The 27,854-nt window shown below is 46.1% G+C and overlaps 1 protein-coding gene across 1 annotated transcript in view; it reads left to right on the top strand.

Annotated features, from left to right (window-relative positions):
• phldb1b (pleckstrin homology-like domain, family B, member 1b) overlaps positions 1-27,854 on the top strand; it is a 111,598-nt gene that overhangs the window by 18,264 nt on the left and 65,480 nt on the right. The window contains exons 2-4 of the mRNA XM_084148175.1: positions 4,453-4,554; positions 7,613-7,736; positions 18,907-19,077. Coding sequence (XP_084004301.1) covers positions 4,474-4,554; positions 7,613-7,736; positions 18,907-19,077 — 376 coding nt within the window. The 5' untranslated portion in view covers positions 4,453-4,473. The remainder of the gene's footprint in view (positions 1-4,452; positions 4,555-7,612; positions 7,737-18,906; positions 19,078-27,854) is intronic.

The raw sequence follows: 27,854 nt of genomic DNA, 5'->3' as shown, positions 1-27,854 counted from the left end.
CTTTGCTCTTTCTGACATCCACCCCTGACCTCCCTGTAGACCACACCAATAGCCAGCTGTCATGACCTGACCCAGGAATCTCCTCCTCCATGCAGTATAAAGGCCTATAAGGGATTTTTGACATGAGCTACCATAGGATGTCTACAGATGTGATGAAGTGATATCGAAGGAGTCAGGCGCAGGAGGGTAAATTACAGAATAACAGGCTTTATTCCGCAAATACAGAGTTACGCAGAAATGCTTCAAACACTCTAGTGCGCAAAACAGGCACACAGGGAAATATCCTGGCGATACAAAATACACGGAGCTCCACCGAGCTTCCCTATCCTCCACAATAAACAATCACACACAAAGACAAGGGGGCAGAGGGAACACTTATACAGGTACTGATGAGGGGATATGAACCAGGTGTGTGTAATAAACAAGACAAAACAAATGGAATGATGAGATGAGGAGCGGCAGTGGCTAGAAGGCCGGTGACGACGAACGCCGAAGCCTGCCCGAACAAGGAGAGGTGGCAGCTTCGGAGGAAGTTGTGACAACGGAGGTCATATCTTGTTGTTATGTCGAGGATGTTCAGTACTACACTACAGCTGCTGTTTATGAGTTTCACTGTCTTGACTACGGGAAGAAAATAGGGAAGAAATTCCCAAATTCCCCAGTTTGCAACACTTCTCCCAGATTGTCATCAACGTGTTTGAGTGACAGATTTTTTTGTCTCCTGGGACAGTCGTGGGACTTCGGGTTTGGAAACAATATGCCCATACTCGCATGCCTTCAGCAAGCCACAAGCTCCCTCCCTCCCTCCCTCCCTCCAACATTTCTGCTCTCCAACTCGATGGCTCCCCTCCCATATCCCCATCAAAAAAGATTCCTTCATGTGTGAGAGAAAGATCATGCTCGATGGAAAACAAGGCCTGCCTTTATAGCAGCCACTCCAGGCTGAAAAAAAGTGCCATGCTTTGCATTGTTGCTCCTTTAATCTGTGTGTGTGTAGTTAGCAGTGGGCTGGTTCTTTAGAGCGCATCTTTAGAGAAAAGGCTGTCAACAGTATTTGGACAGAGAGAGAGAGAGAGAGAGAGAGAGAGAGAGAGAGAGAGAGAGAGAGAGAGAGAGAGAGAGAGAGAGAGAGAGAGAGAGAGAGAGAGAGAGAGAGAGAGAGAGAGAGAAAGAGAAATGAGGCTTTGATGAATGTGATGGGAACTGGCTTGGAATAGGGGCTGGAATCAGATCAAACCAGATCACAGAGATATATTGGATTAGACAGCGTTCGATGACAGCCTATTGTATGTTCTATATCCAGTTCTCCAGCTGACCTACATTGCCTACATGGAGTTACTCTCTCTGAGTTACTGCATGTTTGTATTTCCCTAATAGTGTTTCTGCTTTAACTTGGTCAACTCACTTTTCTCTTCCTTTTTTGTCTCTGTCCTTCTCTCCATCCCTCTCTCCTTCTGTTATCAGGGCTTATGGCTGCCAGGCAGGAATGTGGGCTTAGTTCAGAGTAGCAAGCACAGACAGGTTCGTGCTGTGAATGGGAGCAGGTAGCGAATCAGGGGTGATTGTTGAGGTAGATGATACACCAGTAGGTAGAGCTGCTGGCAGGTAGCAGGTACTGTAGCAGCTTTGAAGGAAGCTCTAATTCGCTCACTCTGTAGTTGAGAGTGAGAATAATTTCGCAATGGAGGCCGTATATTTGCTGGACAACTGGCGTAAGGTAATTACCGGATAGCCCTACAACTGCACTGTGAGATAAGACAAGGGACTTGATGGCTATATCATGAGGTTACTGGGTCTCTCACGTATAGTAGTTTCTTAGTAGACATGTGAAATATAACTTAGATTGAAGTGTTTTGTTCTGATCATAGTGTTTTTTTTTTACTGTTTGTTGATATATTAATTTTTGTCATTTCTGTAGGTAATATCAGAAATTTTAGCGAATTTCTTGGCAGAGTTCTATCATGTCAACAGGATAAACCTGATGATAAAGAACATTTGAATCTATGTTGTGAATTGGGATACATCAGAAACACACTACATGGTCAAAAGTATGTAGACACCATCTAATTCCAAAATCATGGGCATTAATATGGAGTTTGTCCCCCTTTGCTGCTGTAATAGCCACCACTCTTCTGGGAAGGCTTTCCACTAGATGTTGTAACATTGCTGTGGGGACCTGCGTCAATTCAGCCAGAAGAGCATTAGCAAGGTCGGGCACTGATGTTGGACGATTAGACCTGGCTCGCAGTCGACGTTCCAATTCATCCCAAAGGTGTTCGATGGGGTTCAGATCAGGGCTCTGAGCAGGCCAGTCAAGTTCTTCGACACCGATCTCGACAAACCATTTCTGTATGGACCTCGCTTTGTGCACAGGGGCATTGTCATGCTGAAACAGGAAAGTGCCTTCCCCAAACTGTTGCCACAAAGTTGGAAGCACAGAATTGTCTAGAATGTCATTGTACGCTGTATCGTTAAGATTTCCCTTCACGGGAACTAAGGGGCTTAGCCTGAACCATGAAAAGCATTATTCCTCCTCCGCTAAACTTTACAGTTCGCACTCTGCAGTCGGGCAGGTAGCGTTCTCCTGGCATCCACCAAACCCAGATTCGTCCATCGGACTGCCAGATGGTGAAGCGTGATTCATCACTTCAGAGAATGTGTTTCCACTGCCCCAGAGTCCAATGGCGGCGAGCTTTACACCACTCCAGCCGACGCTTGGCATTGCACATGGTGATCTTAGGCTTGTGTGTGGCTGCTCGGCCATGGAAACCCATTTCATGAGGCTCCCGATGAACAGTTATTGTGCTCACGTTGCTTCCAGAGGCAGTTTGGAACTTGGTAGTAAGTGTTGCAATCAAGGACAGACAATTTTTACGGGCTACGCGCTTCAGCATCAGCGGTCCCGTTCTGTGAGCTTGTCTGGCCTACCACTTCGCAGCTGAGCCGTTGTTGCTCCTAGATGTTTCCACTTCACATTAACAGCACTTAAAGTTGACCAGGGCAGCTCTAGCAGGGCAGAAATTTGACAAACTGACTTGTTGGAAAGGTGGCATCCTATGACGGTGCCACGTTAAAAGTCACTGAGCTCTTCAGTACGGGCCATTCTACTGCCAACCTTTGTATATGGAGATTGCATGGTTGTGTGCTCGATTTTATATACCTGTCAGTAATGGGTGTGGCTGAAATAGCCAAATCCACTAATTTGAAGTGGTGTCCACATACTTCTGGCCATGTAGTGTATTTCCCAACCCTGCACAACATTTTAGGGATGCTAATTACTCTGAGAACACTTGCACCCAAGGCACTTAAATGTACAAAGATTACTATAATTGTGTTTTGGATAACCTTATTTGTGGTTTTCTCAACTTAATTTGCCCACAATGGGTGCATAAGTGCTTTCTTAGTCTCACATACGCTCACTCTCAAATCTGGTAATTTATGACACATGTACAAATATAGACATGGAAAGTATGTATAGCAATCTGTTCTGGGCTGACTCAGTGGAAAAGCCAAAAAGCATTGAATAAGAGAGAAGGAATTTGTGGGATAAGGGGAGTGGGGGAGAGGGGTGGGTGTAGTAGAGACTGAGGGGAGGGCAGACAGACAGACAGACAGACGCAAGGCGGCTGCAATGCATTCCTGTGGATGTGTCAGGTCTCAGGGGAGATCACCCTGTGTGTGTGTCTGTGTCTGTTGGCTCAGTGCGGTAATAGGGGATATCAGCAGAATCTGTATGCTGTCTGTCCTCCTGTGTGTGGTGTGTTCTCATTACTGACTCATCCTGGCTGAGAGGGGCTGAAGGGGGATTCCCAATCAGCAGGATCTGCCTTTCTCTGAGAGAACTCATTGATCACTTGTAAGGTCTGACGTTTCACAGTCCTGTTGGCCATGCCTAGTTAAACATTCTGGACCATTCTCTTTCACTTGTAATGTATAGAACCATGTGGCCTCCCGTGTAGCTCAGTTGGTAAAGCATGGTGCTTGCAACACCAGGGTAGTGGGTTTGATTCCCACGGGGGGCCAGTATGAAAAATGTATGCACTCACTAACTGTAAGTCGCTCTGGATAAGAGTGTCTGCTAAATGACTAAAATGTAAAAATGAATGACCGTGCATGTACAGTATAAACACCACATGAGACTTGACTAAAGACAGAGACACAAAAAGTAGATTAAAAAGTATGATTCATGTTGCCTTTTGTAAACAGCAGGAGTCAGTAACGGCAGAAGGCCTTTGAACCCTTCAATAATATAATATGCCATTTAGCAGAAGCTTTTATCCAAAGCGACTTACAGTCATGTGTGCATAAATTTTTACGTATGGGTGGTCCCAGGGATCGAACCCACTACCCTGGCGTTACAAGCGCCGTGCTCTACCAACTGAGCTACAGAAGACATTTAATCTCTGTTTTTTAGATGATCCTCTCACAGGTGTGTTATGTTTTGTTCCATAGGATCTTCATGTGTCAGAGGGCATGATTGACAACGCAGTGGATATGGACAGTCTGAACAGGAACCTGCCTGAGTGCGGACGGCTGACCCATCAGGTGTTACAGGTGTGTGTGTGTGTTTTTTGGGGGGGTGCATGTGTGTGTGCCAGTGTGTGTGTGTGTGTGTGTGTGTGTGTGTGTGTGTGTGTGTGTGTGTGTGTATGCTCTCTAACCACAGCCTGCCCTTCACTACCACTCTGTGATGAGTGTTCTCTTAACGGGGAGGGGCAGTAACACTGTGAGGCCATTGTGTGAGCGATGCTAAAAACTTGGCAAGCGACGTTGGAAACAAAATCCTGGCTGTCATCGTGATGTGTAATTTTGTTTTATTTTTCCAATGTCAAACCATACCCACGGTATCTCCTCTCCTCTTGATAACTGTATCCACTGATGTGACATGTCAAGGCTCCCTGAAGACTAACTAGATAAGAGAACGATGGGTCTGTAACAACAAGCTGCCTCTGTAGCCACTTGGGGTTACTATGGCTCTGTGTTGCTGAGACCTGGGTTCAAACACTATTTAAAATAATTGTAAATACTTTAGCTGAGTTTGATTGAGCTTGCCTGGCGCAATGGAACCAATAGAATAGTCGGAAAAGTGCCAACCCCGCCTATCTGGTACTCCAGGCAGGCTAAAGCAAACGCTCAAGGTATTTGAAAGATATCAAATAGTCAGTGCTTGACTTGGACTGAAATAGGTGCCGGTACATATTTTTGGTCCCTGTACCGTTTATATTTAGGTGCAGGAACTCCTCAAAACTTTTGAGCTAATATTTTATAGAGGGTGCAGAAACTAAAGCAGAATAACATTTTATGTGCCGGTACTCACTTTCGGTGAGCTCCTGCCCAAGTCAAGAACTGCTAATAGTATTAATTTGAACCCAGGTGTGGTATGACACAGTGTAGCTACAGATCACTGCTTTTTTAAACGTAGACATTAAGTTCTGAGTCACCTAATGTTTGCTACAACTATATAGCACAATGGGCTGCTAGTCTGCTCCTGAAAACCCCTGCTATAGATAAATATAGATTGAAACAACCTACCAATCAAAGTAAAGGTAAAGGAACAGCTATAATGGGCATGGACAGCAAATGTCAGCGCTTGCCAAACCGCCAGGTTTTTGGGTTTATAATTAAAGGAACACTGATATTGAATGTCTTGTTCCTGTCTGGGTAATATAGTCCTACACCAGCTGTACATCAGGTCAGGTGGTCCACAATGCAATGCATTTGTAGTTTGGGAGGGGGAGGGAAGAGAGAGGAGAGAGGAGAGAGGAAAGAGGAGAGAGAGAGAGAGAGAGAGAGAGAGAGAGAGAGAGAGAGAGAGAGAGAGAGAGAGAGAGAGAGATAATGGAAACGTGAAGTAGGAGAAGGATGGGGTGGACATGGAGAGTGGAGAGAGGGAGAGGGGCTGGAGAGTTAGAGAGGGATGAATATAGAGAGGGAGCGGGAGGCAGGAGGATAGTCTCAGGGCTAAGAGCAGTAGACAGAGGTGCAGAGCTCTGGAGTGCCAAAGGGGAGCAGTAGCACACAGGATACTGCAGCTGGGTGCAACTAACACAGTAGCCTATACTGACATGCTGGAGAGAGACAATGACTAAACCAGCATAAGAGATCAAAGTGAAAAATATCAAAGGGAGGCTGACAGAAGAGATTGAACTTGTTACAGTAGGCCTTTGCCCTATCAAGCAGGAAACACTTGGATGTTTTTTTCAGAGAAGTCTTAGTAATGTTTAATGAGGATATATTGGGGTTGTGTTCAGTAGGGCACACTGTAGCAAAACAAATTGCCAATTGAAAATGAACATCTTTATTTCTATTGGACAGGTTTAGGTAGCATCTCTGTTTCACTCCGTTTCAAAACGTTTTGTCCCTACTGAACACCACCCTGATGGCAGACAGCGACAAAGAGACCCTGTCGGATTTCAACATTTCATCACCACCACCTGCTACAAAATGGTGGCATGGTGATTAGGCCTATTACTAGTCCAAAATGTGATTGCGCTATCCCCCAAGTACTCATGGGTCATCATCTACTACATCTTGTCACTACTGCTAGGTAGCCTTAGATGATAATAGCTTTATCTCCCCAATCCTCTTCGCCCGGGCCCAGCTTTAACTGATCGACCTAATTGAAAGTAGATCATCCTATTTGGCTACCCAAAAGAGAGGCTGACTTCATGATCTGTCGTACCGCTACTAGGTGTGCAGATCGGTTGATTGTAAAGCGGGTGAATGAGAAAGATTATCAGCAAGGATATGCAACAGACTCAAAATAGCACTCCATACATTGGGCTAATGATAACTGGGTTCAACCATTTTACTCCCTCTAGTCTTCTGCAGTACAATGTTAGAGTAGCCTAGGCATCAAATGAATTAATTTGTACTACATTTAAATGCAAACCCCACGTGTGCTATACATTCAGAGAGATGTTATGCTGATGATGACAAAGAGGTTCTTCACAGCTTAGCTCATATTGGAAGTCTTCCAGGAGGTAATGTCTGTTAATTGCTGCTCTCAGTGCTTAAGCGGTTTCCAGCGAGTGCTGTTACCATGACAACTCCTCCTTCTCCCAGAGCCCAAAACCCCATGCTGGTGTTTTTGCTCTGTGGGCATAACCAGGCTCCCTCACAGCTCACACTCTCTCTGTTTAAAGCAATATGTAAACAACACCAGCAGCCAGCTAGAGCAATGCCACCACACAGAGAACACATTCATACAGGCTAGGCTGGTTGACCCTGGGCTATGAAATGAACTGTAATGTGTGTCTATGATCCAGTGTAGCTGCTAAAACAGTGCTAAAACATATTGCGTTTATGAATAGAGAAAGAATGAAAGGAATCATTCTGAATAGCCAACATGACTGTTTGTCTGGATAGTGAACATATATTGTGTGATTGTCTTTTGCAGTGAAAGGGAGCATCCATCCATTGGAGGTGCGTTAATGGTTAGTCAGAAGGCTGTAGCTTGAGGGTAGTTGTCTAAAGGTCTATTCTCTATCCCATTTAGCTTTCCCAAAACATTTGATGATATTAAGTCTGCTTCCAATTATTAACTTATACTGCCATGTGAGGCCAAATTGAGTTAATATACTGATAGAGTCTGTGACCTTTCTGTTCATAGAGCACTCCATTGGATCTGTTTGAGAGCGGCAAGGGGCTGAAGGTCCAGGCAGAGCGCCCCCATCTGGTCAGTCTGGGCAGTGGCCGTCTCAGTACGGCCATCACACTGCAACCCCTTCCTGAAGGTGAGCTAATATTTCTTCTATCCAAATGTCAATAGTGAAATGTAAAGAAATTGAGATAATCTGAGGTGTAAGAATTTGGTTGGTTCTTATACTGCTTTTGATCTTTCATATGTGTGCTTTTGAATACTGAGGATGTACATGCACACAAACTCAATGGAGCACAGAATACAGGAACATGCATATGCTCACACATCAGCCCCAGGAGCATAAAACTGACAGTGGCATGTCCTTCACCCTGCAGTGTTCACTTCAGTATCACTATAACCTCTATTGGCTATACCCCAGCCAGACACCCACACACACACACACACACACACACACACACACACACACACACACACACACACACACACACACACACACACACACACACACACACACACACACACACACACACACACACACACACACACACACACACACACACACACACACACGCACACACACACAAAAACACAAACCTCAGTCCCAGCAGGATTGAATAGGCTGTGCTCTGACCCTGTTGTCACCTCTATTTCGGACCATGTGACAGCAGGAGGGAGGGGATGGCACTCTGAAAGCCCTCACCATAACCCCTCAACCCATAGGTGAAATTGTCACAGGGCAGAACAGGTTGATTCGTCCCCCCCAATAATTTCTTTTTAAAAAAAGAAGCTGTTATTTTAGCGTTTTTGCCCAAAGTCGACCTTTAAAGTAACTGTCCAGTGTTTCCAGATTTCTAGGAAATATGACCTACGATTAAGTGAAATAGTTTTCCTTCCAAAAAATTGTCATTAATTATGTTAAAAATAAGCTTTTCTGTGTTGGAATGGTGTGGGCATTCCACAACAACAGAAACAATTTTTTAATGAGAGTAAACCGCTGATTGGCCAGCTCATCCTCCTCAGGATGATGACATCATCCTCTATGAGGAAATAGCAAGCATTTTTGAAATGGTCTGTTTGAGATACAAGTTTGAGGTGGGGCTTTTGAAGTGGTTTTCTTCTCCAATTTATGCTTTGGCCACAAATACGAGTATAGGATGAGTCAACAACATTATTTGGGTATGAGTTAACAGAATATTAACTTTTAAAAGGGAGATTTTCACTGGCCAGTTGTGGCCACCCAATGAGCACGGGCTATCCAATATGCATGGGGTCCATTGTTGCAAGGTTCCGTCGGCCCCATAGTGACAAATGACTATGTGGCTATTTTTGCATCTACTATGGGTAGCTACCACAAGAGTTTGGACTTCTGTTAACATTTATGACAAGGGAAGTAGCCAGCTAGCTAGCTAGCTAGGACACTGGTACAGTGTCCTTCGCCCCCATCCCGGAACTAGCTAGTTTTCCATAACAGCTAGCTTAGCTTTAAATAAGTAATTTGTCACTATGGAACACGCACAAATTGGGTAGCATGATCACGGGCTACCCAATTCTCACAAGGTTCATTGTTAGCAAGGACATAATGTCATAACATTAACAGAAGTCCAAACTCTCGCGGTAGCTACCCATAGTTGACGCTAACGTAGCCACCTTGAGCAATGTAGCTATCAAAACAACGTCATTCATCACTATGGGGCAGACAGAACCTGGCTAACAATGGACCCGGTGCATATTGGGTAGGCTGTGCTCATTGGGTAGCCACACAGTTACTTTAGAACTGCAACATTTTCTCTCAGCCTCATGACAAAATGTGTAAAATAGCAGGAAATTAGCTTTAAAACTGCAACATTTTCTCTCAGACTTATTACAAAATGTGTAGATAGCATTATAAAAATGCAAATTTTTCTCTGGGTTGAAATGCAGGTTATCTCAATTGGTAGAGCATGGCGCTTGTAACGCCAGGGTAGTGGGTTCGATCCCCGGGACCACCCATACGTAAAAATGTATGCACACATGACTGTAAGTCGCTTTGGATAAAAGTTTCTGCTAAATGGCATATTATTATTATTATTATTATTATTATTAGTATTATTATTAGTATTATTATTATTATTATTTTTAAACAAATCTATTTTCCCTAAAAATTGTGGGGAGGACTTCCAGTTATCCTTCCACTTATACTGTGTATTCAAAATACCCCTCCATATACCCCTCAAAATACCCCTCCATATACCCCTCAAAATACCCCTCCATATGTAATGAATACTCGGACAGAGTGGTAAGATCCAATCACAGAATAGCGATGCTTTATTAGAGTACAGACAAGGGAATAGCTTAATCGTGGTCGGGCGGGCTTTGGTCAAAACCGGGCCAGGCATAGACAGGCAGAGGTACCAAAGGAGCGGGCTTAGTCGTAGTCGAGGTCACAGGCACAGGATCAGAGAACGGTAATCACTGGGGTAGACAAGTAGAGGATTAAGCAATTCGGGGAGTCAAACAACAAGGCACAGGTCGGATACACGGGTAATCAAAAACAACAAACTCTCTCTCTCTCTCTCTCTCTCTCTCTCTCTCTCTCTCTCTCTCTCTCTCTCTCTCTCTCTCTCTCTCTCTCTCTCTCTCTCTCTCTCTCTCTCTCTCTCTCTCTCTCTCTCTCTCTCTCTCTCTCTCTCTCTCTCTCTCTCTCGGAACAAACCGCTTAGCAAGTCACAATGGAACAATACCTCGCGCCGACTGAGCTTCTGAGCACACCTTAAATCCTACACTAATTACTGACAGGTGTGCTCAGAACTCAGGTGAACCAGATCGAGTCTGATGACTCCCTCTCTCAGTAGATCGGGGAAGTGTCAGACTCTGTCTAGATCCTGCCAACCCCCGATCCCTTACAGTATCCCCCTCCCCAGGGCCGGCTCCTGACGGCCTTCTACCTCTACCGGGTGGTCTTCCTCTGGGTCGGGGTCCTGGATGATCTGGGTGCTCAGCGTGGAAAGTGGCCTTGAGAGCGGGATCCAGTATGTCCTTAGCCGGAACCCAGGACCGTTCCTCAGGTCCATATCCCTCCCAGTCCACGAGATATTCGATGCCCCCTCGTCTCCGTCTTGACTCCAGTATCTCGTGGACTGTATAGGTGGTGTCCTGTTCATCCTCCAAAGGTGGTGTAGTAGGTTGTTGAGCGATTGGTGGATACATCGGGCTATAATGGACAGGTTTCAACAGGGAGACGTGGAACGTAGGGTTTATCCTGTAGTGTCGAGGGAGTAACAGACGGTAGGTGACAGGGTTAATACGTCTCTGAACTTTGAAAGGACCAATGTACCTGGGTTGGAGCTTCTTGCAGCTCCGTCGGAACCGCAGGTCTCGGGTAGACAGCCACACTCGTTGTCCGGTTTGATAAGTGGGAGTAGGTCTCCGGCGTCGGTCGGCATAGGTCTTTTGCTGCTGTGAGGCTTGACTGAGATGTTGATGGGCCGTCTCCCAGACCTGCGCACTCCGACGGAACCACTCGTCCACCGCCGGTACCATCCCGGGTGCGGTATCCCACGGGAACAGGGGTGGTTGATACCCTAGAACACACTGAAAGGGCGTTAGACGTAGGGAGGTGTGAATGAGTGAGTTCTGAGCATACTCTGCCCAAGGAAGGAATCGGCTCCACTCTTGCGGCTGCCGCGAACATTGTTGCCGTAGATACTTCCCAATTTCCTGGTTGAGCCGTTCGGTCTGCCCATTGGCCTGGGGATGATATCCGGAGGTGAGGCTCACCGAGATACCCAAGCGTTCGCAGAAGGCCTTCCAAACCCGGGATACGAACTGGGGTCCCCGGTCGGAAACAATATCCTCTGGAACACCAAACTGCCGGAACACCTGGTTAAACATAGTCTCCGCCATCTGAGTGGCGTTAGGTAAACGGGTCATGGGTACTAACCGACACATCTTTGAGAATCGATCGATGACCACGAGAATTACAGTATGGCCCTCTGATTCTGGTAGGTCGGTAACAAAGTCCATCGCGATGTGCGACCAGGGTCGTTGAGGAGTTGGTAATGGCATCAGCTTGCCCTCCGGTAGTGCTCGAGGCGCCTTGGACTGAGCACAAACTGGGCAGGATAATACATAGTCTCGGACGTCATCTGTGAGGGAATCCCACCAGTATTTTCGACTGATGAGTCGAGTAGTTCGAGTGATTCCGGGATGACCAGATCCTAGCGACGTGTGGCACCATTCCATCAGTTGAGGTCGAAGCGGAGCTGGTACAAACACCTTCGACACCGGGGTTCCTGGAGGGGCTGGTTCCGCTTGTAGGCTCTCCTGAATCGTGTCATCGATAGCCCACCTCACAGGACCAGCACGGCAACTCATGGGGAGGATAGGTTCTGGTTCAACCGGTCTGTCAGCGCGCTCGAACCGTCGGGACAGCGCGTCCGCCTTACAATTCTTGGACCCGGGAATATAAGAGACAGTGAATTGGAAACGGTTGAAGAACAAAGACCACCTTGCCTGTCGGGAGTTCAGTCGTTTAGCACTGTGAAGATACTCCAGATTGCGGTGGTCCGTGAGCACTTGGAACGGATGAGCTGCTCCCTCCAGCCAATGTCTCCACTCCTCCAGTGCTAACTTCACCGCCAGCAATTCACGATTTCCCACGTCGTAGTTCTGCTCGGCCGGATTCAGCTTTTTAGAAAAAAAAGCACAGGGTCGTGATTTGGGCGGCTCACCTTGGCGCTGGGATAGCACGGCTCCAACTCCAACCTCCGAGGCATCCACCTCCACGATGAACGGCAAGGTAGGATCCGGCTGACACAAAATGGGGACGGTGGTAAATCGTTGTTTCAATGTCTCAAAAGCCCGCACTGCCCCCTCCGTCCATTTCAGACCACGCCCCTTGTGGCTGGTCATCGCCGACAGGGGAGCTGCGGTGGTGCTGAAATTACGCACGAACCGTCTATAGTAATTGGCAAACCCCAAGAATCTCTGAAGCTCTTTCACCGTCTGGGGTTGAGGCCAGTCTCGTACAGCTTGTACCTTGGATTCATCCAGTCTTACCCCGTCGGGAGTGAGTATGGCCCCAAGGAAGGAAATCGTCGTGACATGGAATTCACTCTTCTCGGCCTTCACGAACAGAGAGTGTTGGCGGAGTCGGTCCAGAACCTGTCGTACATGGGACACATGTTCACTCAGAGAGTTAGAGTAGATTAGGATGTCATCAATGTACACTATGACGAAACGATCAATCAAGTCCCTAAAAATGTCATTCATGAACGCCTGGAACACAGAGGGCGCGTTAGTAAGTCCATAGGGCATAACACAATATTCATAATGTCCTCGATGGGTGATGAAGGCGGTCTTCCATTCATCCCCCTCTCTAATGCGCACCAGATTGTACGCACTCCTGAGGTCCAGTTTACTGTAGATGGAGGCCTGCCCCACCTGCTCGAGGGCCGCTGGAATCAAAGGAAGGGGGTAACGATTTTTTATGGTGATATCGTTCAAACCTCGATAGTCTATACAAGGACGAAGTCCGCCATCCTTTTTCTTAACAAAGAAAAAACTGGATGCGGCGGGAGACGTAGATGGGCGAATGGCCCCTTGCTGAAGTGCCTCATCAATATACTTGCTCATTGATTCCCGTTCCGGCTGAGACAAAGGGTAGATTCGTCCGCGAGGAGGGGTAGCCCCAGATAGCAGATCAATTGCACAATCCCAGGCCCGATGCGGTGGTAACACGGTAGCCCTCTCCTTGGAGAACACCTGCGCGTAATCCTGGTACTCTGTAGGAACAACAGTAGACACCGCACCCTTCGCATCCTCCACAGTAGACGTTTTGCAAGGTAAAATGAGGCACTCAGCCCTACATACCTCACTCCAAGCCGTGATATCGCCAGATTTCCAGGAGATGACCGGATCATGGGTAACGAGCCAGGGGTGGCCGAGGACTAGCGGCTCCCGTGGAGCGGAGATGACGAACAGAATGATGTTCTCATGGTGCAGGGAGCCCACTTGTAACTTGATTTCCCCGGTACGGTGCGTAATGAACCCAGTGCCCATGGGCTCACCGTCTAGCGCGTTGACTCGCAGGGGAGGTTGAATTGGGATAAGTTGAACTCCCAACTCCTCAGCAAGACCCATATCCAGAAAGCTGGCAGCCGCTCCGGAATCAATAAGTCCTTCCAACCTGCGCACTTTCTCTCCGACAGATAAGGTAACAGGCACATACATTTGTTTAGATGTAATGTTCAACACTGGAGTCTCACTCACCGGTTTGGCAGTTCCGAGGCGATATCCTGGGGTACGGTTAGGTCGTACCGGACATTGACGAACGAAATGACCCGCCTGACCACAATACAGGCATAGTCCGTCTTGCCGACGTTGTTGTCTCACCGAACCTTGTAGAGGTGACCGTCCCAGTTGCATAGGTTCCTCCTGAGATTCTCTCCTCCGCTCTGTCGATTGCATAGGACCAGTGATCGAGGGCTCCCGGACTGTGGATGCCTTGTGTTGCACTATAAGATTATCAATAGAGATGGCTATTTTGATAAACTCATGTAGCGCAGTGATATCTCCTCGACAAGCCAACTCAGTCTGTACGTCTTGGCGCAGCCCTCTTCGGAAAACTGTGAGCAAAGCAGTTTCGCTCCATCCGCTACCGGCTGCTATAGTACGGAACTCTAAAGCGTAGTCGGCTACTGTGCGACGGCCCTGCTGAAGTTCGCATAGTTGGTCTCCCACACTACGCCCAGATACTGGGTGGTCGAACACCTCTTGAAACAGTCTCTTGAACTGAACTTCCGCATTCAACTCGGGGACCTCAGCTGCCCAAAGCGCAGTAGCCCAATCCAGTGCTCTTCCCGTTAGCAGAGAAATCATGAAATCCTCCCTGCTACGGTCATCGGAAAACATAGTACTATTATACGACATATACAGGGACATCTGGAGTAGAAACCCCTGACATTTGCCAGGTTCCCCGTCGTACCTTGTCGGTATAGAAATCGGAGGTGCATGACGAGGACTGACCGTACTCGGGGTGGTGCCTTCCGCTGCATCAGCGTTGAGTAGCTGTAGGAGTTCATCCATGCGTTTCTCCTGTATCTCCCATCGCCTCTGTAATTCCGCTGGATCCATGGTAATGGCGAGGTATTCTGTAATGAATACTCGGACAGAGTGGTAAGATCCAATCGCAGAATAGCGATGCTTTATTAGAGTACAGACAAGGGAATAGCTTAATCGTGGTCGGGCGGGCTTTGGTCAAAACCGGGCCAGGCATAGACAGGCAGAGGTACCAAAGGAGCGGGCTTAGTCGTAGTCGAGGTCACAGGCACAGGATCAGAGAACGGTAATCACTGGGGTAGACAAGTAGAGGATTAAGCAATTCGGGGAGTCAAACAACAAGGCACAGGTCGGATACACGGGTAATCAAAAACAACAAACTCTCTCTCTCTCTCTCTCTCTCTCTCTCTCTCTCTCTCTCTCTCTCTCTCTCTCTCTCTCTCTCTCTCTCTCTCTCTCTCTCTCTCTCTCTCTCTCTCTCTCTCTCTCTCTCTCTCTCTCTCTCTCTCTCTCTCTCTCTCTCTCTCTCTCTCTCTCTCTCTCTCTCTCTCTCTCTCTCTCTCTCTCTCTCTCTCTCTCTCGGAACAAACCGCTTAGCAAGTCACAATGGAACAATACCTCGCGCCGACTGAGCTTCTGAGCACACCTTAAATCCTACACTAATTACTGACAGGTGTGCTCAGAACTCAGGTGAACCAGATCGAGTCTGATGACTCCCTCTCTCAGTAGATCGGGGAAGTGTCAGACTCTGTCTAGATCCTGCCAACCCCCGATCCCTTACACCATATACCCCTCAAAATACCCCTCCATATACCGCTCAAAATACCCCTCCATATACCCCTCAAAATACCCAAGAGATGCATAATAAATCATGTCAAACTACGTAGAATTACAGGAAATGTGTTTTTTTTAATGTTCGTCCTCCCCAATATCTACACCACAATTTGGCCCTGGCCTCAACCCCCACCACCATCCCTCCCTAACACCCCTTTACTACCCTCTCCCCATCTCCTGCAATGTCCTCCACTGCTACCCCTTCATCCGGGGAATTCCTTTCTCCAAGCTCCTCTCGGTCTGTCTGGAGTTCTGCAGGGAGTTGGGTATGGAATGAACTGAGAAGGCTGCATACCAAATGACACCCTATGCCTTATATAATGGCAGCTTATTCCCTATGGGCCTTGGTCAAAAGTAGTGCACTTTATAGGGATTAAGGTGCTATTTGGGAGGCAGCCTTGGTTCAGGGGGGAGAGGATGAGAATGCGTGTTGCACTGTGATGTGACATTCCAAGGGGTTTTCTCCTCTTATCTGGAGCCCCAGTAGAGATGAGGCTGGACAGGGCGGTGTTGGGCGGACAGAGGGGGTTATGGAGGGTGGAATGTGATTTAGTAACAAAGCATTTCTGTTGTTTAGCGTGTCTGCCTAATTTAATGCACGACAGCTGAATATGACATTGACTCTCGCAATGAGTTACTAAGACGTGTACAATGGATTATATCAGAATAAACAAGATTACGTATTAATTTACTTATTTTCAGGGTTTCACTTCTCTTGTAAGTCATTCTGTCACTTAATTAATAGATAACTTTGTCATTATACAGTAACAACATGGACGTTGTACACAGTAAGTAAAACACTGTAGTTGAAAGTCAATTTACAGCCACAGTCAACAACCACATTCTTCTCTTTGCAACATAGTTTGATGAGAGAGAGCTTCTACACACTAAAAAGAAAAGGTTCCAGGAGTATCCTTTAGGGGTTCTTCAATTTGAAACTGTGGGGAACCCCTATAAGTTCTTCGAAGAACCCTTTAAAAGGGTTCTTCAAAGAACCCCTTTTAATGGAGCCTCAAACAACCTTTTGAAGATTTTTGGGGTTAATTTTTTTACTAACCCCCTCTCCACTATTATTATTATTAATAATATTAATAATACGCATAACAATAACAACAATAACACAATATTTTAGTTGTCAGTGTTTATTATGATTTTGGTGGCAAAGCAGAATAAAAAAATCAAAATACGAGGTAAACTCCCAGCAGAGCCCCAAGTCCAGTGGGTATATCCTCTGGCGTGTTGATGTTAATGTGTTGATGTTCTCCGTATCCATAGCCAGAATGATTTTGCAGTGCATGGTGATCAAACAGGTTTCCTGTTATATTCATCAGAGGTGTAGGGAGGGTGAAGTCAGTGAATCCCAAAAATAGTAATTATACAGATGTTTAACAAAACATGACAGTATTCATACCTTGGTTTTTGTGGCAAATGTGAATGAAAAAACTGTTTTGATAATGGTTTTCATACACATACCTTGTCCATAATGTAGAGGCCTATGGGATTTTCATTGAAGAGGTAAGGGAGGAGGATTGTACATGTGATCTGCATAACATACCAATACCAATTGACATACCTTTGTATGCCTCCTCATCTATATACAGTGAGGGAAAAAAGTATTTAATCCCCTGCTGATTTTGTACGTTTGCCACTGACAAAGACATGATCAGTCTATAACTTTAATGGTAGGTTTATTTGAACAGTGAGAGACAGAATAACAACAAAAAAGTCCAGAAAAACGCATGTCAAAAAATTTATAAATTGATTTGCATTTTAATGAGGGAAATAAGTATTTGACCCCTCTGCAAAACATGACTTAGTACTTGGTGGCAAAACCCTTGTTGGCAATCACAGAGGTCAGACGTTTCTTGTAGTTGGCCACCAGGTTTGCACACATCTCAGGAGGGATTTTGTTCCACTCCTCTTTGCAGATCTTCTCCAAGTCATTAAGGTTTCGAGGCTGACGTTTGGCAACTCAAACCTTCAACTCCCTCCACAGTTTTTCTAGGGGATTAAGGTCTGGAGTCTGGCTAGGCCACTCCAGGACCTTAATGTGCTTCTTCTTGAGCCACTCCTTTGTTGCCTTGGCCGTGTGTTTTGGGTTATTGTCATGCTGGAATACCCATTCACGACCCATTTTCAATGCCCTGGCTGAGGGAAGGAGGTTCTCACCCAAGATTTGACGGTACATGGCCCCGTCCATCGTCCCTTTGATGCGGTGAAGTTGAGATCCCTTGAGATCATTGACAAGATCCTCCCGTGTAGTTCTGGGCTGATTCCTCACCATTCTCATGATCATTGCAACTCCACGAGGTGAGATCTTGCATGGAGCCCCAGGCCGAGGGAGATTGACAGTTATTTTGTGTTTCTTCCATTTGCGAATAATCGCAGCAACTGTTGTCATCTTCTCACCAAGCTGCTTGGCGATGTTCTTGTAGTCCATTCCAGCCTTGTGTAGGTCTACAATCTTGTCCCTGACATCCTTGGAGAGCTCTTTGGTCTTGGCCATGGTGGAGAGTTTGGAATCTCCCTTTAAGAGTGTGCTCCTAATCTCAGCTCGTTACCTGTATAAAAGACACCTGGGAGCCAGAAATCTTTCTGATTGAGAGGGGGTCAAATACTTATTTCCCTCATTAAAATGCAAATCAATTTATAACATTTTTTTGGTTGTTATTCTGTCTCTCAATGTTCAAATAAACCTACCATTGAAATTATAGACTGATCATTTCTTTGTCAGTGGGCAAACGTACAAAATCAGCAGGGGATCAAATACTTTTTTCCCTCACTGTACCTGCAGACACAGACACAGAAGTGAGCAGTTCAGTCATCTGCACCCAATACAGCTAGCCTTCAACATATTGTTATAGCCTACATATTCTTACCTCTTTGTTGATTGATATCCATTGAATTGTCTCTATTTTCTGTTTTAGAAAGATTAGCACAAATATGAAAAGATAAATGGTATCATCATAAAACAATATCAATTTAGATCATACAAGGGACAAACCTTACCTTAAATTGAAGAGATCTTTACATTTTTCAGTTAAGTGCCTGCACCTGCTGTCCTTGCAAATTAAAATCCCAATGTTTCAGTTGGGCAGTTAGGTTCCTGCAAGAACCCCCACCAACTAAGGAGGTTCCTTGATGAACCCCACCTCCTATGGGGTTCTTGGAATAACCTTTTTGGGGCAATTTTCAGTTCCAAGAACCCCAAGGTTCTTCGAAGAACTTTGAGGATGTTAGAAGAACCCTTGTTGAACCCCTAATTTTTGTGTATGAACATTGAGGGATCATTCTAGCCTGGTAGTAATATTTTAGTACTTCTTTAGCCGACTCCTTTTATTGTACGAACAGATCAGGCTACCACCAGGCTAGAATCCCTCAGTTACAGTGTTCATCTTTTGCTCATACTCTTCTGGGTGTTGCTCCTACAGGCAGGACAACGTTGGGCCATGGGGCGATGGACATCAGCATTCAGGGCCCAGGAGTTGCCGCTCAGCACTGCTACATAGAGAACCGGGCAGGGATCATCACTCTCCACCCCTGTGGGAACCAGTGTGCCATAGACGGGCTTCCTGTCACCAAACCGGTCCGCCTGTCACAAGGTATGGCTCCTTACAAACAAACTGACTTGTTGAAATGAACCTCAATGGCAAGGAGTATTTGTGATATTGCTTTCGTCATTGAGTGTCACGCCCTGACTCAAGGGACTCGTATATGTTGAGTCAGGGTGTGTAAGTTCTATGTTGTATATTTCTATGTAGATGTTCTAGTATGTCTATTTCTATGTTGGCCGGTGTAGTTCCCAATCAGAGGCAGCTGTCGCTCATTGTCTCTGATTGGGGACCATACTAAGGCAGCCTTTTGGCACGAGTTAGTTGTGGGATCTTGTTCCGTGTGAGGTATGTTGTTTGTCTACCTTGGACTTCACGTTTCGTTTCGTTTCGTTTGTTGTTTTGTCGTGGTGTTTATTCAATATAAATAAACATGAATGCATATCACGCTGCGCCTTGGTCCTTCTCGTTCGTCAACGATCGTGACAGAAGATCCCACCAGACCTGGACCAAGCAGTGTGCCGAGGAGGAGCAGAAAGGATGGACTTGGCAGGAGATGAGAGAGGAGCTGGCAAGAAAGAGGGAGGCCCTGATCACGGTGGAGAGATAATCCCCCCAACATTTTTTGGGGGGCACACGGTGTGGACGACGAGGCAGCAGGAGACCGCGACAGGGCGGTTCCGCTGGTTAGTAGAGGAGGCCACCAGATTAGGGGGGCCATTGGTTCAGAGGGAGCAGAAGGAAAGTGTAGAGGCACGGCGAGAGGAGCTGGTTAGGCAGCAGAAGGAGCGGGGATTAATGAAGGAACCCAGTCCCGCTCCTCGCACCAATCAAGTGGTGCGTGTTGCCAGTACTGCCCGACCCGTTCCTGCTCCCCGCACTAAGCCAGTGGTGCGTGTTCCCAGTACGGCCCGACCCGTTCCTGCTCCTCGCACCAAGCCAGTGGTGCGCGTCGCCAGCCCGGTTCGGCCTGTTCCTGCTCCTCGCACCAAGACAGTGGTCCGCGTCGCCAGCCCGGTCCGGCCTGTTCCTGCTCCTCGCACCAAGCCAGTGGTGCGCGTCGCCAGCCCGGTCCGGCCTGTTCCTGCTCCTCGCACCAAGCCAGTGGTGCATGTGTCCAGTCCGGCACGGCCCCTGCCTGTCCCACCGGTGCCTGGTCCGGCACCGGTCAGCGGCTCCACTCCGGAGCCAGAGCAGTCCGCTCCACCGGTGCCTGATCCAGCTCTGGTTAGCTGCTCCACTCCGGAGCCAGAGCAATCCACTCCACCGGGGTCCAGTCCAGCTCCGGTCAGCGGATCCACTCCGGAGCCAGAGCAGTCCGCTCCACCGGTGCCCAGTTCAGCTCCGGTCAGCTGCTCCACTCCGGAGCCAGAGCAATCCGCTCCACCGGGGTCCAGTCCAGCTCCGGTCAGCGGCTCCACTCCGGAGCCAGAGCAGTCCGCTCCACCAGTGCCTGATCCAGCTCCGGTCAGCGGCTCCACTCCGGAGCCAGAGCAATTCGATCCACCGTCGTCGGGTCCAGCTCCAGTCAGCGGTTCCAGTCCAGACCCAGACGTCAGCCCCTCTCCAGGTTCGGGGTCTCCCACACCAGGGTCCAGACAGGGCGTGGTACTTCGTGGGAGGAAGGAGAGGGGAAGCAGCGCGCCGAGGTCCAGACCAGACCAGGGGCGCAACAGGGAGGTGGAGAGTAAGTGGTGGTCACGCCCGGAGCCGGATCCGCCTCCGAGGCGGAATGCCCACCCGGCCCCTACCCTGTTATGTTTATGTGGCGCGGTCGGAGTCCGCACCTTTGGGGGGGGGGGTACTGTCACGCCCTGACTCAAGGGACTCGTATATGTTGAGTCAGGGTGTGTATGTTCTATGTTGTATATTTCTATGTTGATGTTCTAGTATGTCTATTTCTATGTTGGCCGGTGTGGTTCCCAATCAGAGGCAGCTGTCGCTCGTTGTCTCTGATTGGGGACCATACTTAGGTTAGTTGTGGGATCTTGTTCCGTGTGAGGTATGTTGTTTGTCTACCATGGACTTCACGTTTCGTTTGTTGTTTTGTCGTGGTGTTTATTCAATATAAATAAACATGAATGCATATCACGCTGCGCCTTGGTCCTTCTCGGTCGTCAACGATCGTGACATTGAGAGAGACTCCACTACAATCCTGGACTTACCAATGCACATGTATACATTTAAAGCCAAAAATCGATGCCTATTTGCTGACTGTGTAACCAGCACTTACAAACACCAAATCAATTAAGATGGAAGTATTAGAGTCAAGAAATCCATTCAGTAAATGCAGATGTGTGCTTTTCTAAACACTTCGATCGATAAATAACCATGCGTTCCTGTGGGACTGTAGTGAATTATTTGTTACCACAGTAAACTTGACTGTGCTCTCAGGCACACTGCTATATGGCAACCTGGCTGGAAGGACACCTATTGTCAATACATCACATTCTTTAACCAGGATTTCTGAATTTATAATATAAGACCAACAGAAAATAAAGAAACAGGCCCTCCCCCTGGTAGAGTATCTATGACATTAGTCATAGTACTTACATTATCTCAGCGGCTTCTTGGCTCCATAGAATCACAGCAATTTGGTAGTCATAAACTACAGTTGAAGTCGGAAGTTTACATACACCTTAGCCAAATAAATTTAAACTCAGTTTTTCACAATTCCTGACATTTAATCCTTGTAAAAATTTCCAGTCTTAGGTCAGTTAGGAACACCACTTTATTTTAAGAATGTGAAATGTCAGAATATTAGTAGAGAGAATGATTTATTTCAGCTTTTATTTCTTTCATCACATTCCCAGTGGGTCAGAAGTTTACATACACTAAATTAGTATTTGGTAGCATTTCCTTTACATTGTTTAACTTGGGTCAAACGTTTCGGGTAGCCTTCCACAAGCTTCCCACAATAAGTTGGGTGAATTTTGGCCCATTCCTCCTGACAAAGCTGGTGTAACTGAGTCAGGTTTGTAGGCCTCCTTGCTCGCACACACTTTTTCAGTTCTGCCCACAGATGTTCTATAGGATTGAGGTCAGGGCTTTGTGATGGCCACTCCAATACCTTGACTTTGTTGTCCTTAAGCCATTTTGCCACAACTTTGGAAGTATGCTTGTGGTCATTGTCCATTTGGAAGATGCATTTGCGACCAAGCTTTAACTTCCTGACTGATGTCTTGAGATGTTGTTTCAATATATCCACATAATTGTCCTTCCTCATGATGTCATCTATTTTGTGAAGTGCACCAGTCCCTCCTGCAGCAAAGCACCCCCACAGCATGGGGGTCCCCATGTGCAGTTGCAAACCGTAGTCGCTTTTTTATGGCGGTTTTGGAGCAGTGGCTTCTTCAATGCTGAGTGGCCTTTCAGGTTATGTCGATATCGGACTCGTTTTACTGTGGATATACAGTGAGGGAAAAAAGTATTTGATCCCCTGCTGATTTTGTACGTTTGCCCACTGACAAAGAAATGATCAGTCTATAATTGTAATGGTAGGTTTATTTGAACAGTGGGAGACAGAATAACAACAACAAAAACCAGAAAAACGCATGTCAAAAATGTTATAAATTGATTTACATTTAAATGAGGGAAATAAGTATTTGACCCCCTCTCAATCAGAAAGATTTCTGGCTCCCAGGTGTCTTTTATACAGGTAACGAGCTGAGATTAGGAGCACACTCTTAAAGGGAGTGCTCCTAATCTCAGTTTGTTACCTGTATAAAAGACACCTGTCCACAGAAGCAATCAATCAAATTCCAAACACTCCACCATGGCCAAGACCAAAGAGCTCTCCAAGGATGTCAGGGACAAGATTGTAGACCTACACAAGGCTGGAATGGGCTACAAGTCCATCGGCAAGTCTCTTGGTGAGAAGGTGACAACAGTTGGTGCGATTATTCGCAAATGGAAGAAACACAAAATAACTGTCGATCTCCCTCGGCCTGGGGCTCCATGCAAGATCTCACCTCGTGGAGTTGCAATGATCATGAGAACGGTGAGGAATCAGCCCAGAACTACATGGGAGGATCTAGTCAATGATCTCAAGGCAGCTGGGACCATAGTCACCAAGAAAACAATTGCTAACACACTACACCGTGAAGGACTGAAATCCTGCAGCGCCCGCAAGGTCCCCCTGCTCAAGAAAGCACATATACAGGCCCGTCTGAAGTTTGCCAATGAACATCTGAATGATTCAGAGGAGAACTGGGTGAAAGTGTTGTGGTCAGATGAGACCAAAATCAAGCTCTTTGGTATAAACTCAACTCGCCGTGTTTGGAAGAGGAGGAATGCTGCCTATGACCCCAAGAACACCATCCCCACCGTCAAACATGGAGGTGGAAACATTATGCTTTTGGGGTGTTTTTCTGCTAAGGGGACAGGACAACCTCACCGCATCAAAGGGACGATGGACGGGGCCATGTACCATCAAATCTTGGGTGAGAACCTCCTTCCCTCAGCCAGGGCATTGAAAATGGGTCGTGGATGGGTCTTCCAGTATGACAATGACCCAAAACACACGGCCAAGGCAAGAAAAGCACAATAAGGTCCTGGAGTGGCCTAGCCAGTCTCCAGACCTTAATCCCATAGAAAATCTGTGGAGGGAGCTGAAAGTTCGAGTTGCCAAACGTCAGCCTCGAAACCTTAATGACTTGGAGAAGATCTGCAAAGAGGAGTGGGACAAAATCCCTCCTGAGATGTGTGCAAACCTGGTGGCCAACTACAAGAAACATCTGACCTCTGTGATTGCCAACAAGGGTTTTGCCACCAGGTACTAAGTCATGTTTTGCAGAGGGGTCAAATACTTATTTCCCTCATTAAAATGCAAATCAATTTATAACATTTTTGACATGCGTTTTTCTGGATTTTGTTGTTATTCTGTCTCTCACTTTTCAAATAAACCTACCATTAAAATTATAGACTGATCATGTCTTTGTCAGTGGGCAAACGTACAAAATCAGCAGGGGATCAAATACTTTTTTCCCTCACTGTAGGTACTTTTGTACCTGTTTCCTCCAGCATCTTCACAAGGTCTTTTGCTGTTGTTCTGGGATTGATTTGCACTTTTCGCACCAAAGTACGTTCATCTCTAGGAGACAGAACGCGTCTCCTTCCTGAGCGGTATGACGGCTGCGTGGTCCCATGGTGTTTATACTTGCGTACTATTGTTTGTACAGATGTGTAATAATATGTAGAGATTAGTTGATAGTCGACACCTTTGACATAGTGTGTTGGTCATATGTAACAAGCATCAGTGAAAAGTGTAGCGGATGCTATGTCAGCATTGCTACTGTCATTCCGGATGCAGAAATTCGTTGTTTTTTCTGGGTGAGTGGTAGGCTATTGAAAAAAATTGACTGAATCCAGACTTGAAATTGTGTTGATATCTAATTTTAATCTCAGAAGGTACAGTATATACATTTTTCTCTGACTTATAGCACAGAGCAGTTGTCCTGTGAAGAGTGTAAGAGACTTTGTTTAAAGTTGAGTGTATGATTTTAAATGTGAACTACAAATACATTGAATCCTTATCCAGATCTTTTTTTTAAAGTATGTGGACACCCCTTCAAATTAGTGGATTCGGCAATTTCAGCCACACCCGTTGCTGACAGGTATAAAATCGAGCACACAGCCATGCAATCTCCATAGACAAACATTGCCAGTAGAATGGCCCGTACTGAAGAGCTCAGTGACTTTCAACGTTGCACTGTCATTGGATGCCACCTTTCCAACAAGTCAGTTTGTCAAATTTCTGCCCTGCCAGAGGTGCCCCCGGTCAACTGTAAGTGCTGTTATTGTGAAGTGGAAACATCTAGGAGCAACAATGGCTCAGCCGCGAAGTGATAGGCCACACAAGCTCACCGAACGTGACTGAAGCACGTCATCTGTCCTCGCTTGCAACACTTACTTCTGAGTTCCAAACTGCCTCTGGAAGCAACGTCAGCACAAGAACTGTTCGTCGGGAGCTTCATGAAATGGGTTTCCATGGCCGAGCAACCGCATACAAGCCTAAGATCACCGTCGGCTGGAGTGGTGTAAAGCTCTCCGCCATTGGACTCTGGAGTAGTGGAAACGCGTTCTCTGAAGTGATGAATCACGCTTCACCATCTGGATGCCAGGAGAACGCTACCTGCCCCAATGCATAATGCCAACTGTAAAGTTTGGTGGAGGAGGAATAATGGTCTGGGGCTGTTTTTCATGGTTCGGGCTAGGCCCCTTAGTTCCAGTGAAGGGAAATCTTAACGCTACAGCATACAATGACATTCTAGACGATTCTGTGCTTCCAACTTTGTTGGGGAAGGCCTTTTCCTGTTTCAGCATGACAATGCTCTCGTGCACAAAGCGAGGTCCATACAGAAATGGTTTGTCGAGATCGGTGTGGAAGAACTCGACTGGCCTGCACAGAGCCCTGACATCAACCCCATCGAACACCTTTGGGAAGAATTGTAACGCCAACTGCGAGCCAGGCCTAATCGCCCAACATCAGTGCCCGACCTCACTAGTGCTCTTGTGGCTGAATGGAAGCAAGTCCCTACAGTTATGTTCCAACATCTAGTGGAAAGCCTTCCCAGAAGAGTGGAGGCTGTTATAGCAGCAAAGGGTGGACCAACTCCATCTTAATGCCCATGATTTTGAAATGAGATGTTTGTCATGCAGGTGTCCACATACTTTTGGCCATGTAGTGTATCATAGACTGAAAGTCATGTCATGACTAACTTGGTAGTCAGTCAGAAAGACTCCGAGGATACACAACTAATATTGGAGGAAATGGGTGAGGTTGATTCAGATGACACAGATTTGGGATTGCACAAAGGAGCTCTGACTCAGGGTTACCGCTCCTCTCACCCCACCGCACTGTGTTCGCTCACTGCCATTCTTAGTGACTGACTGAGAAATAGGGCATTACACGAGGCTGCGTTGGAAGGAACAATAGACAACAACGAATTGTAACGCAAAATATTTCACTGAAATGGATTGTATCCCTACGCAATGGATGAATTACCTTTTCTAATGGCTGCACTATAATGCAGGTGGAGAGCGCTCTTTATGAACACGTAACGTAACCTATGTGAGTAGCCTGTGGAAGAATACTGATAAATATAACCATAACAAAGGAGTCGTCAAGACAAGCCCGCATTAACGCTCTCTCGTTCTTCAACAATAATTTGCCGTTCAGGAAAAACACATGGCTCGTTTTAAAGGAGCAGCTGCGATGTTAACAGCAGAGAGCAAGAGGACTTTCATTTGGATTTAAAGTAAGTTTTTTTCAGAATTAAAGGTAATGTGTATGCTGTAGAGTATTTCAACGATGTGTTGTATCTACCAATTTTGTACAATTGCTTAATCGTCAGTTGTGGCCCACAAACCGAAAACGGGTCGCTTGATTCGGTACAGTAGATGGGTGACGTTATACAGTAGGTATAACATTGTAACATTCAAATGATACATTGTACTCTAATCTCGAACCATGCATGTATGATACAAAGTATTCTCAATAAAGGATATTGATATTGTAAAAAAAGATAATGCACCTGCACCATTGCACCAGTAAAGTAACATTGACCTATTGTATTAATATTGAGTAATGGCAATACGTCACACTGGTTCCCCAAAAAAATATGTGATTGTTTTGTTTGTATTTTTTATTTTATTATTATTGATCATTTGTCAACTTTTAAGATGACTTTTATCTCATCATATTTCTACAATAGTATTGTTTATTCCACTGAACTTCCTCATCCACTTGAGTTCAATTTACAGACAGAAAACATATACAAGGATAAAATCTCTTATCCAAATCCCCCATGATCCCTTTTCATTTTGGCATGGTCACCGGGTGCCTGTATACAGTTACATTTCTATTCCTGGTCGATGTGACCTAAGCATGCTGTTAACCCTGTGTAGAATCTAGATGCAGTCTATTCTCATATTAGCAAGCCCACTCTAAACCCCCCATCCAAAATTCTGTAATTTCTGACACATTGTATTGACCCCCATTGTATACATAGGAAGTAAAGAGACACAAGGTGCACCCCCTCTGCAAACAAACCTCAGGCTGCCCTACAATTCTCTCCTTTTTTTTTTTTTTTTTTTTGCTGTTGAGCCCCATATCCTCATGCTTGGTTGGTCCTGGACTCCTCTGTTTGTGAGGCCACATCCGCAGAGCATGGATAGAGAAATAGCCCATAGCCATCTGTTTCATGACATGACCAACAGGATTATTTATTGTCTTATGTTGTTCTGACAAAAGGAGGTGAAGGAGAGAGTGCGTTCAGTGCACATCTGTTACTAGACCCCCTGACACCTCATTATGCCACTCACAGAAGGTGGCAGATAGTTTCAGGATATTGTATCTGGGATAAATGTTATGGAATACATTTCTCAATTATGAAAGTATATGAAGAGGAAGCCTGAAATCCGTATCAGTGTTATCAAATGCCACATTATATATTGTAGGTGGTTGACTGTGTCATACTTATTTTAGCACAAATTTAAGTGGATTGACAGCAGTGTATGTTACCAAAATACTTACTGACACCATCATTAACTTTATTCGTCACAAGCATAAAATGTACTTTCTCATTGGTATTGCTGTATAGGCTACCTATACCCTCTTTAAAAAGTAGGCTGACATCCTACTTCTGACATGTATTGATATACCAACTCAGTTATGTTGGTGAAAATAGTATGGCCATACGAGAACTTGGTCTTCTCAGATGGACTTCCACTGCTTCCCTGTGAATGTCCTCTCTATCTTTTGGTATGTGTGGCTGCACTTTATGGCTTCTGCATTGGCTAAAGTGTTGAGTGATTAACTGGTGAGC

Source organism: Coregonus lavaretus, assembly GCF_964263955.1.
Source record: "Coregonus lavaretus genome assembly, chromosome: 30".
Lineage (NCBI taxonomy): Eukaryota > Metazoa > Chordata > Actinopteri > Salmoniformes > Salmonidae > Coregonus > Coregonus lavaretus.
This window is presented reverse-complemented; position numbering and strand designations above follow the sequence as displayed.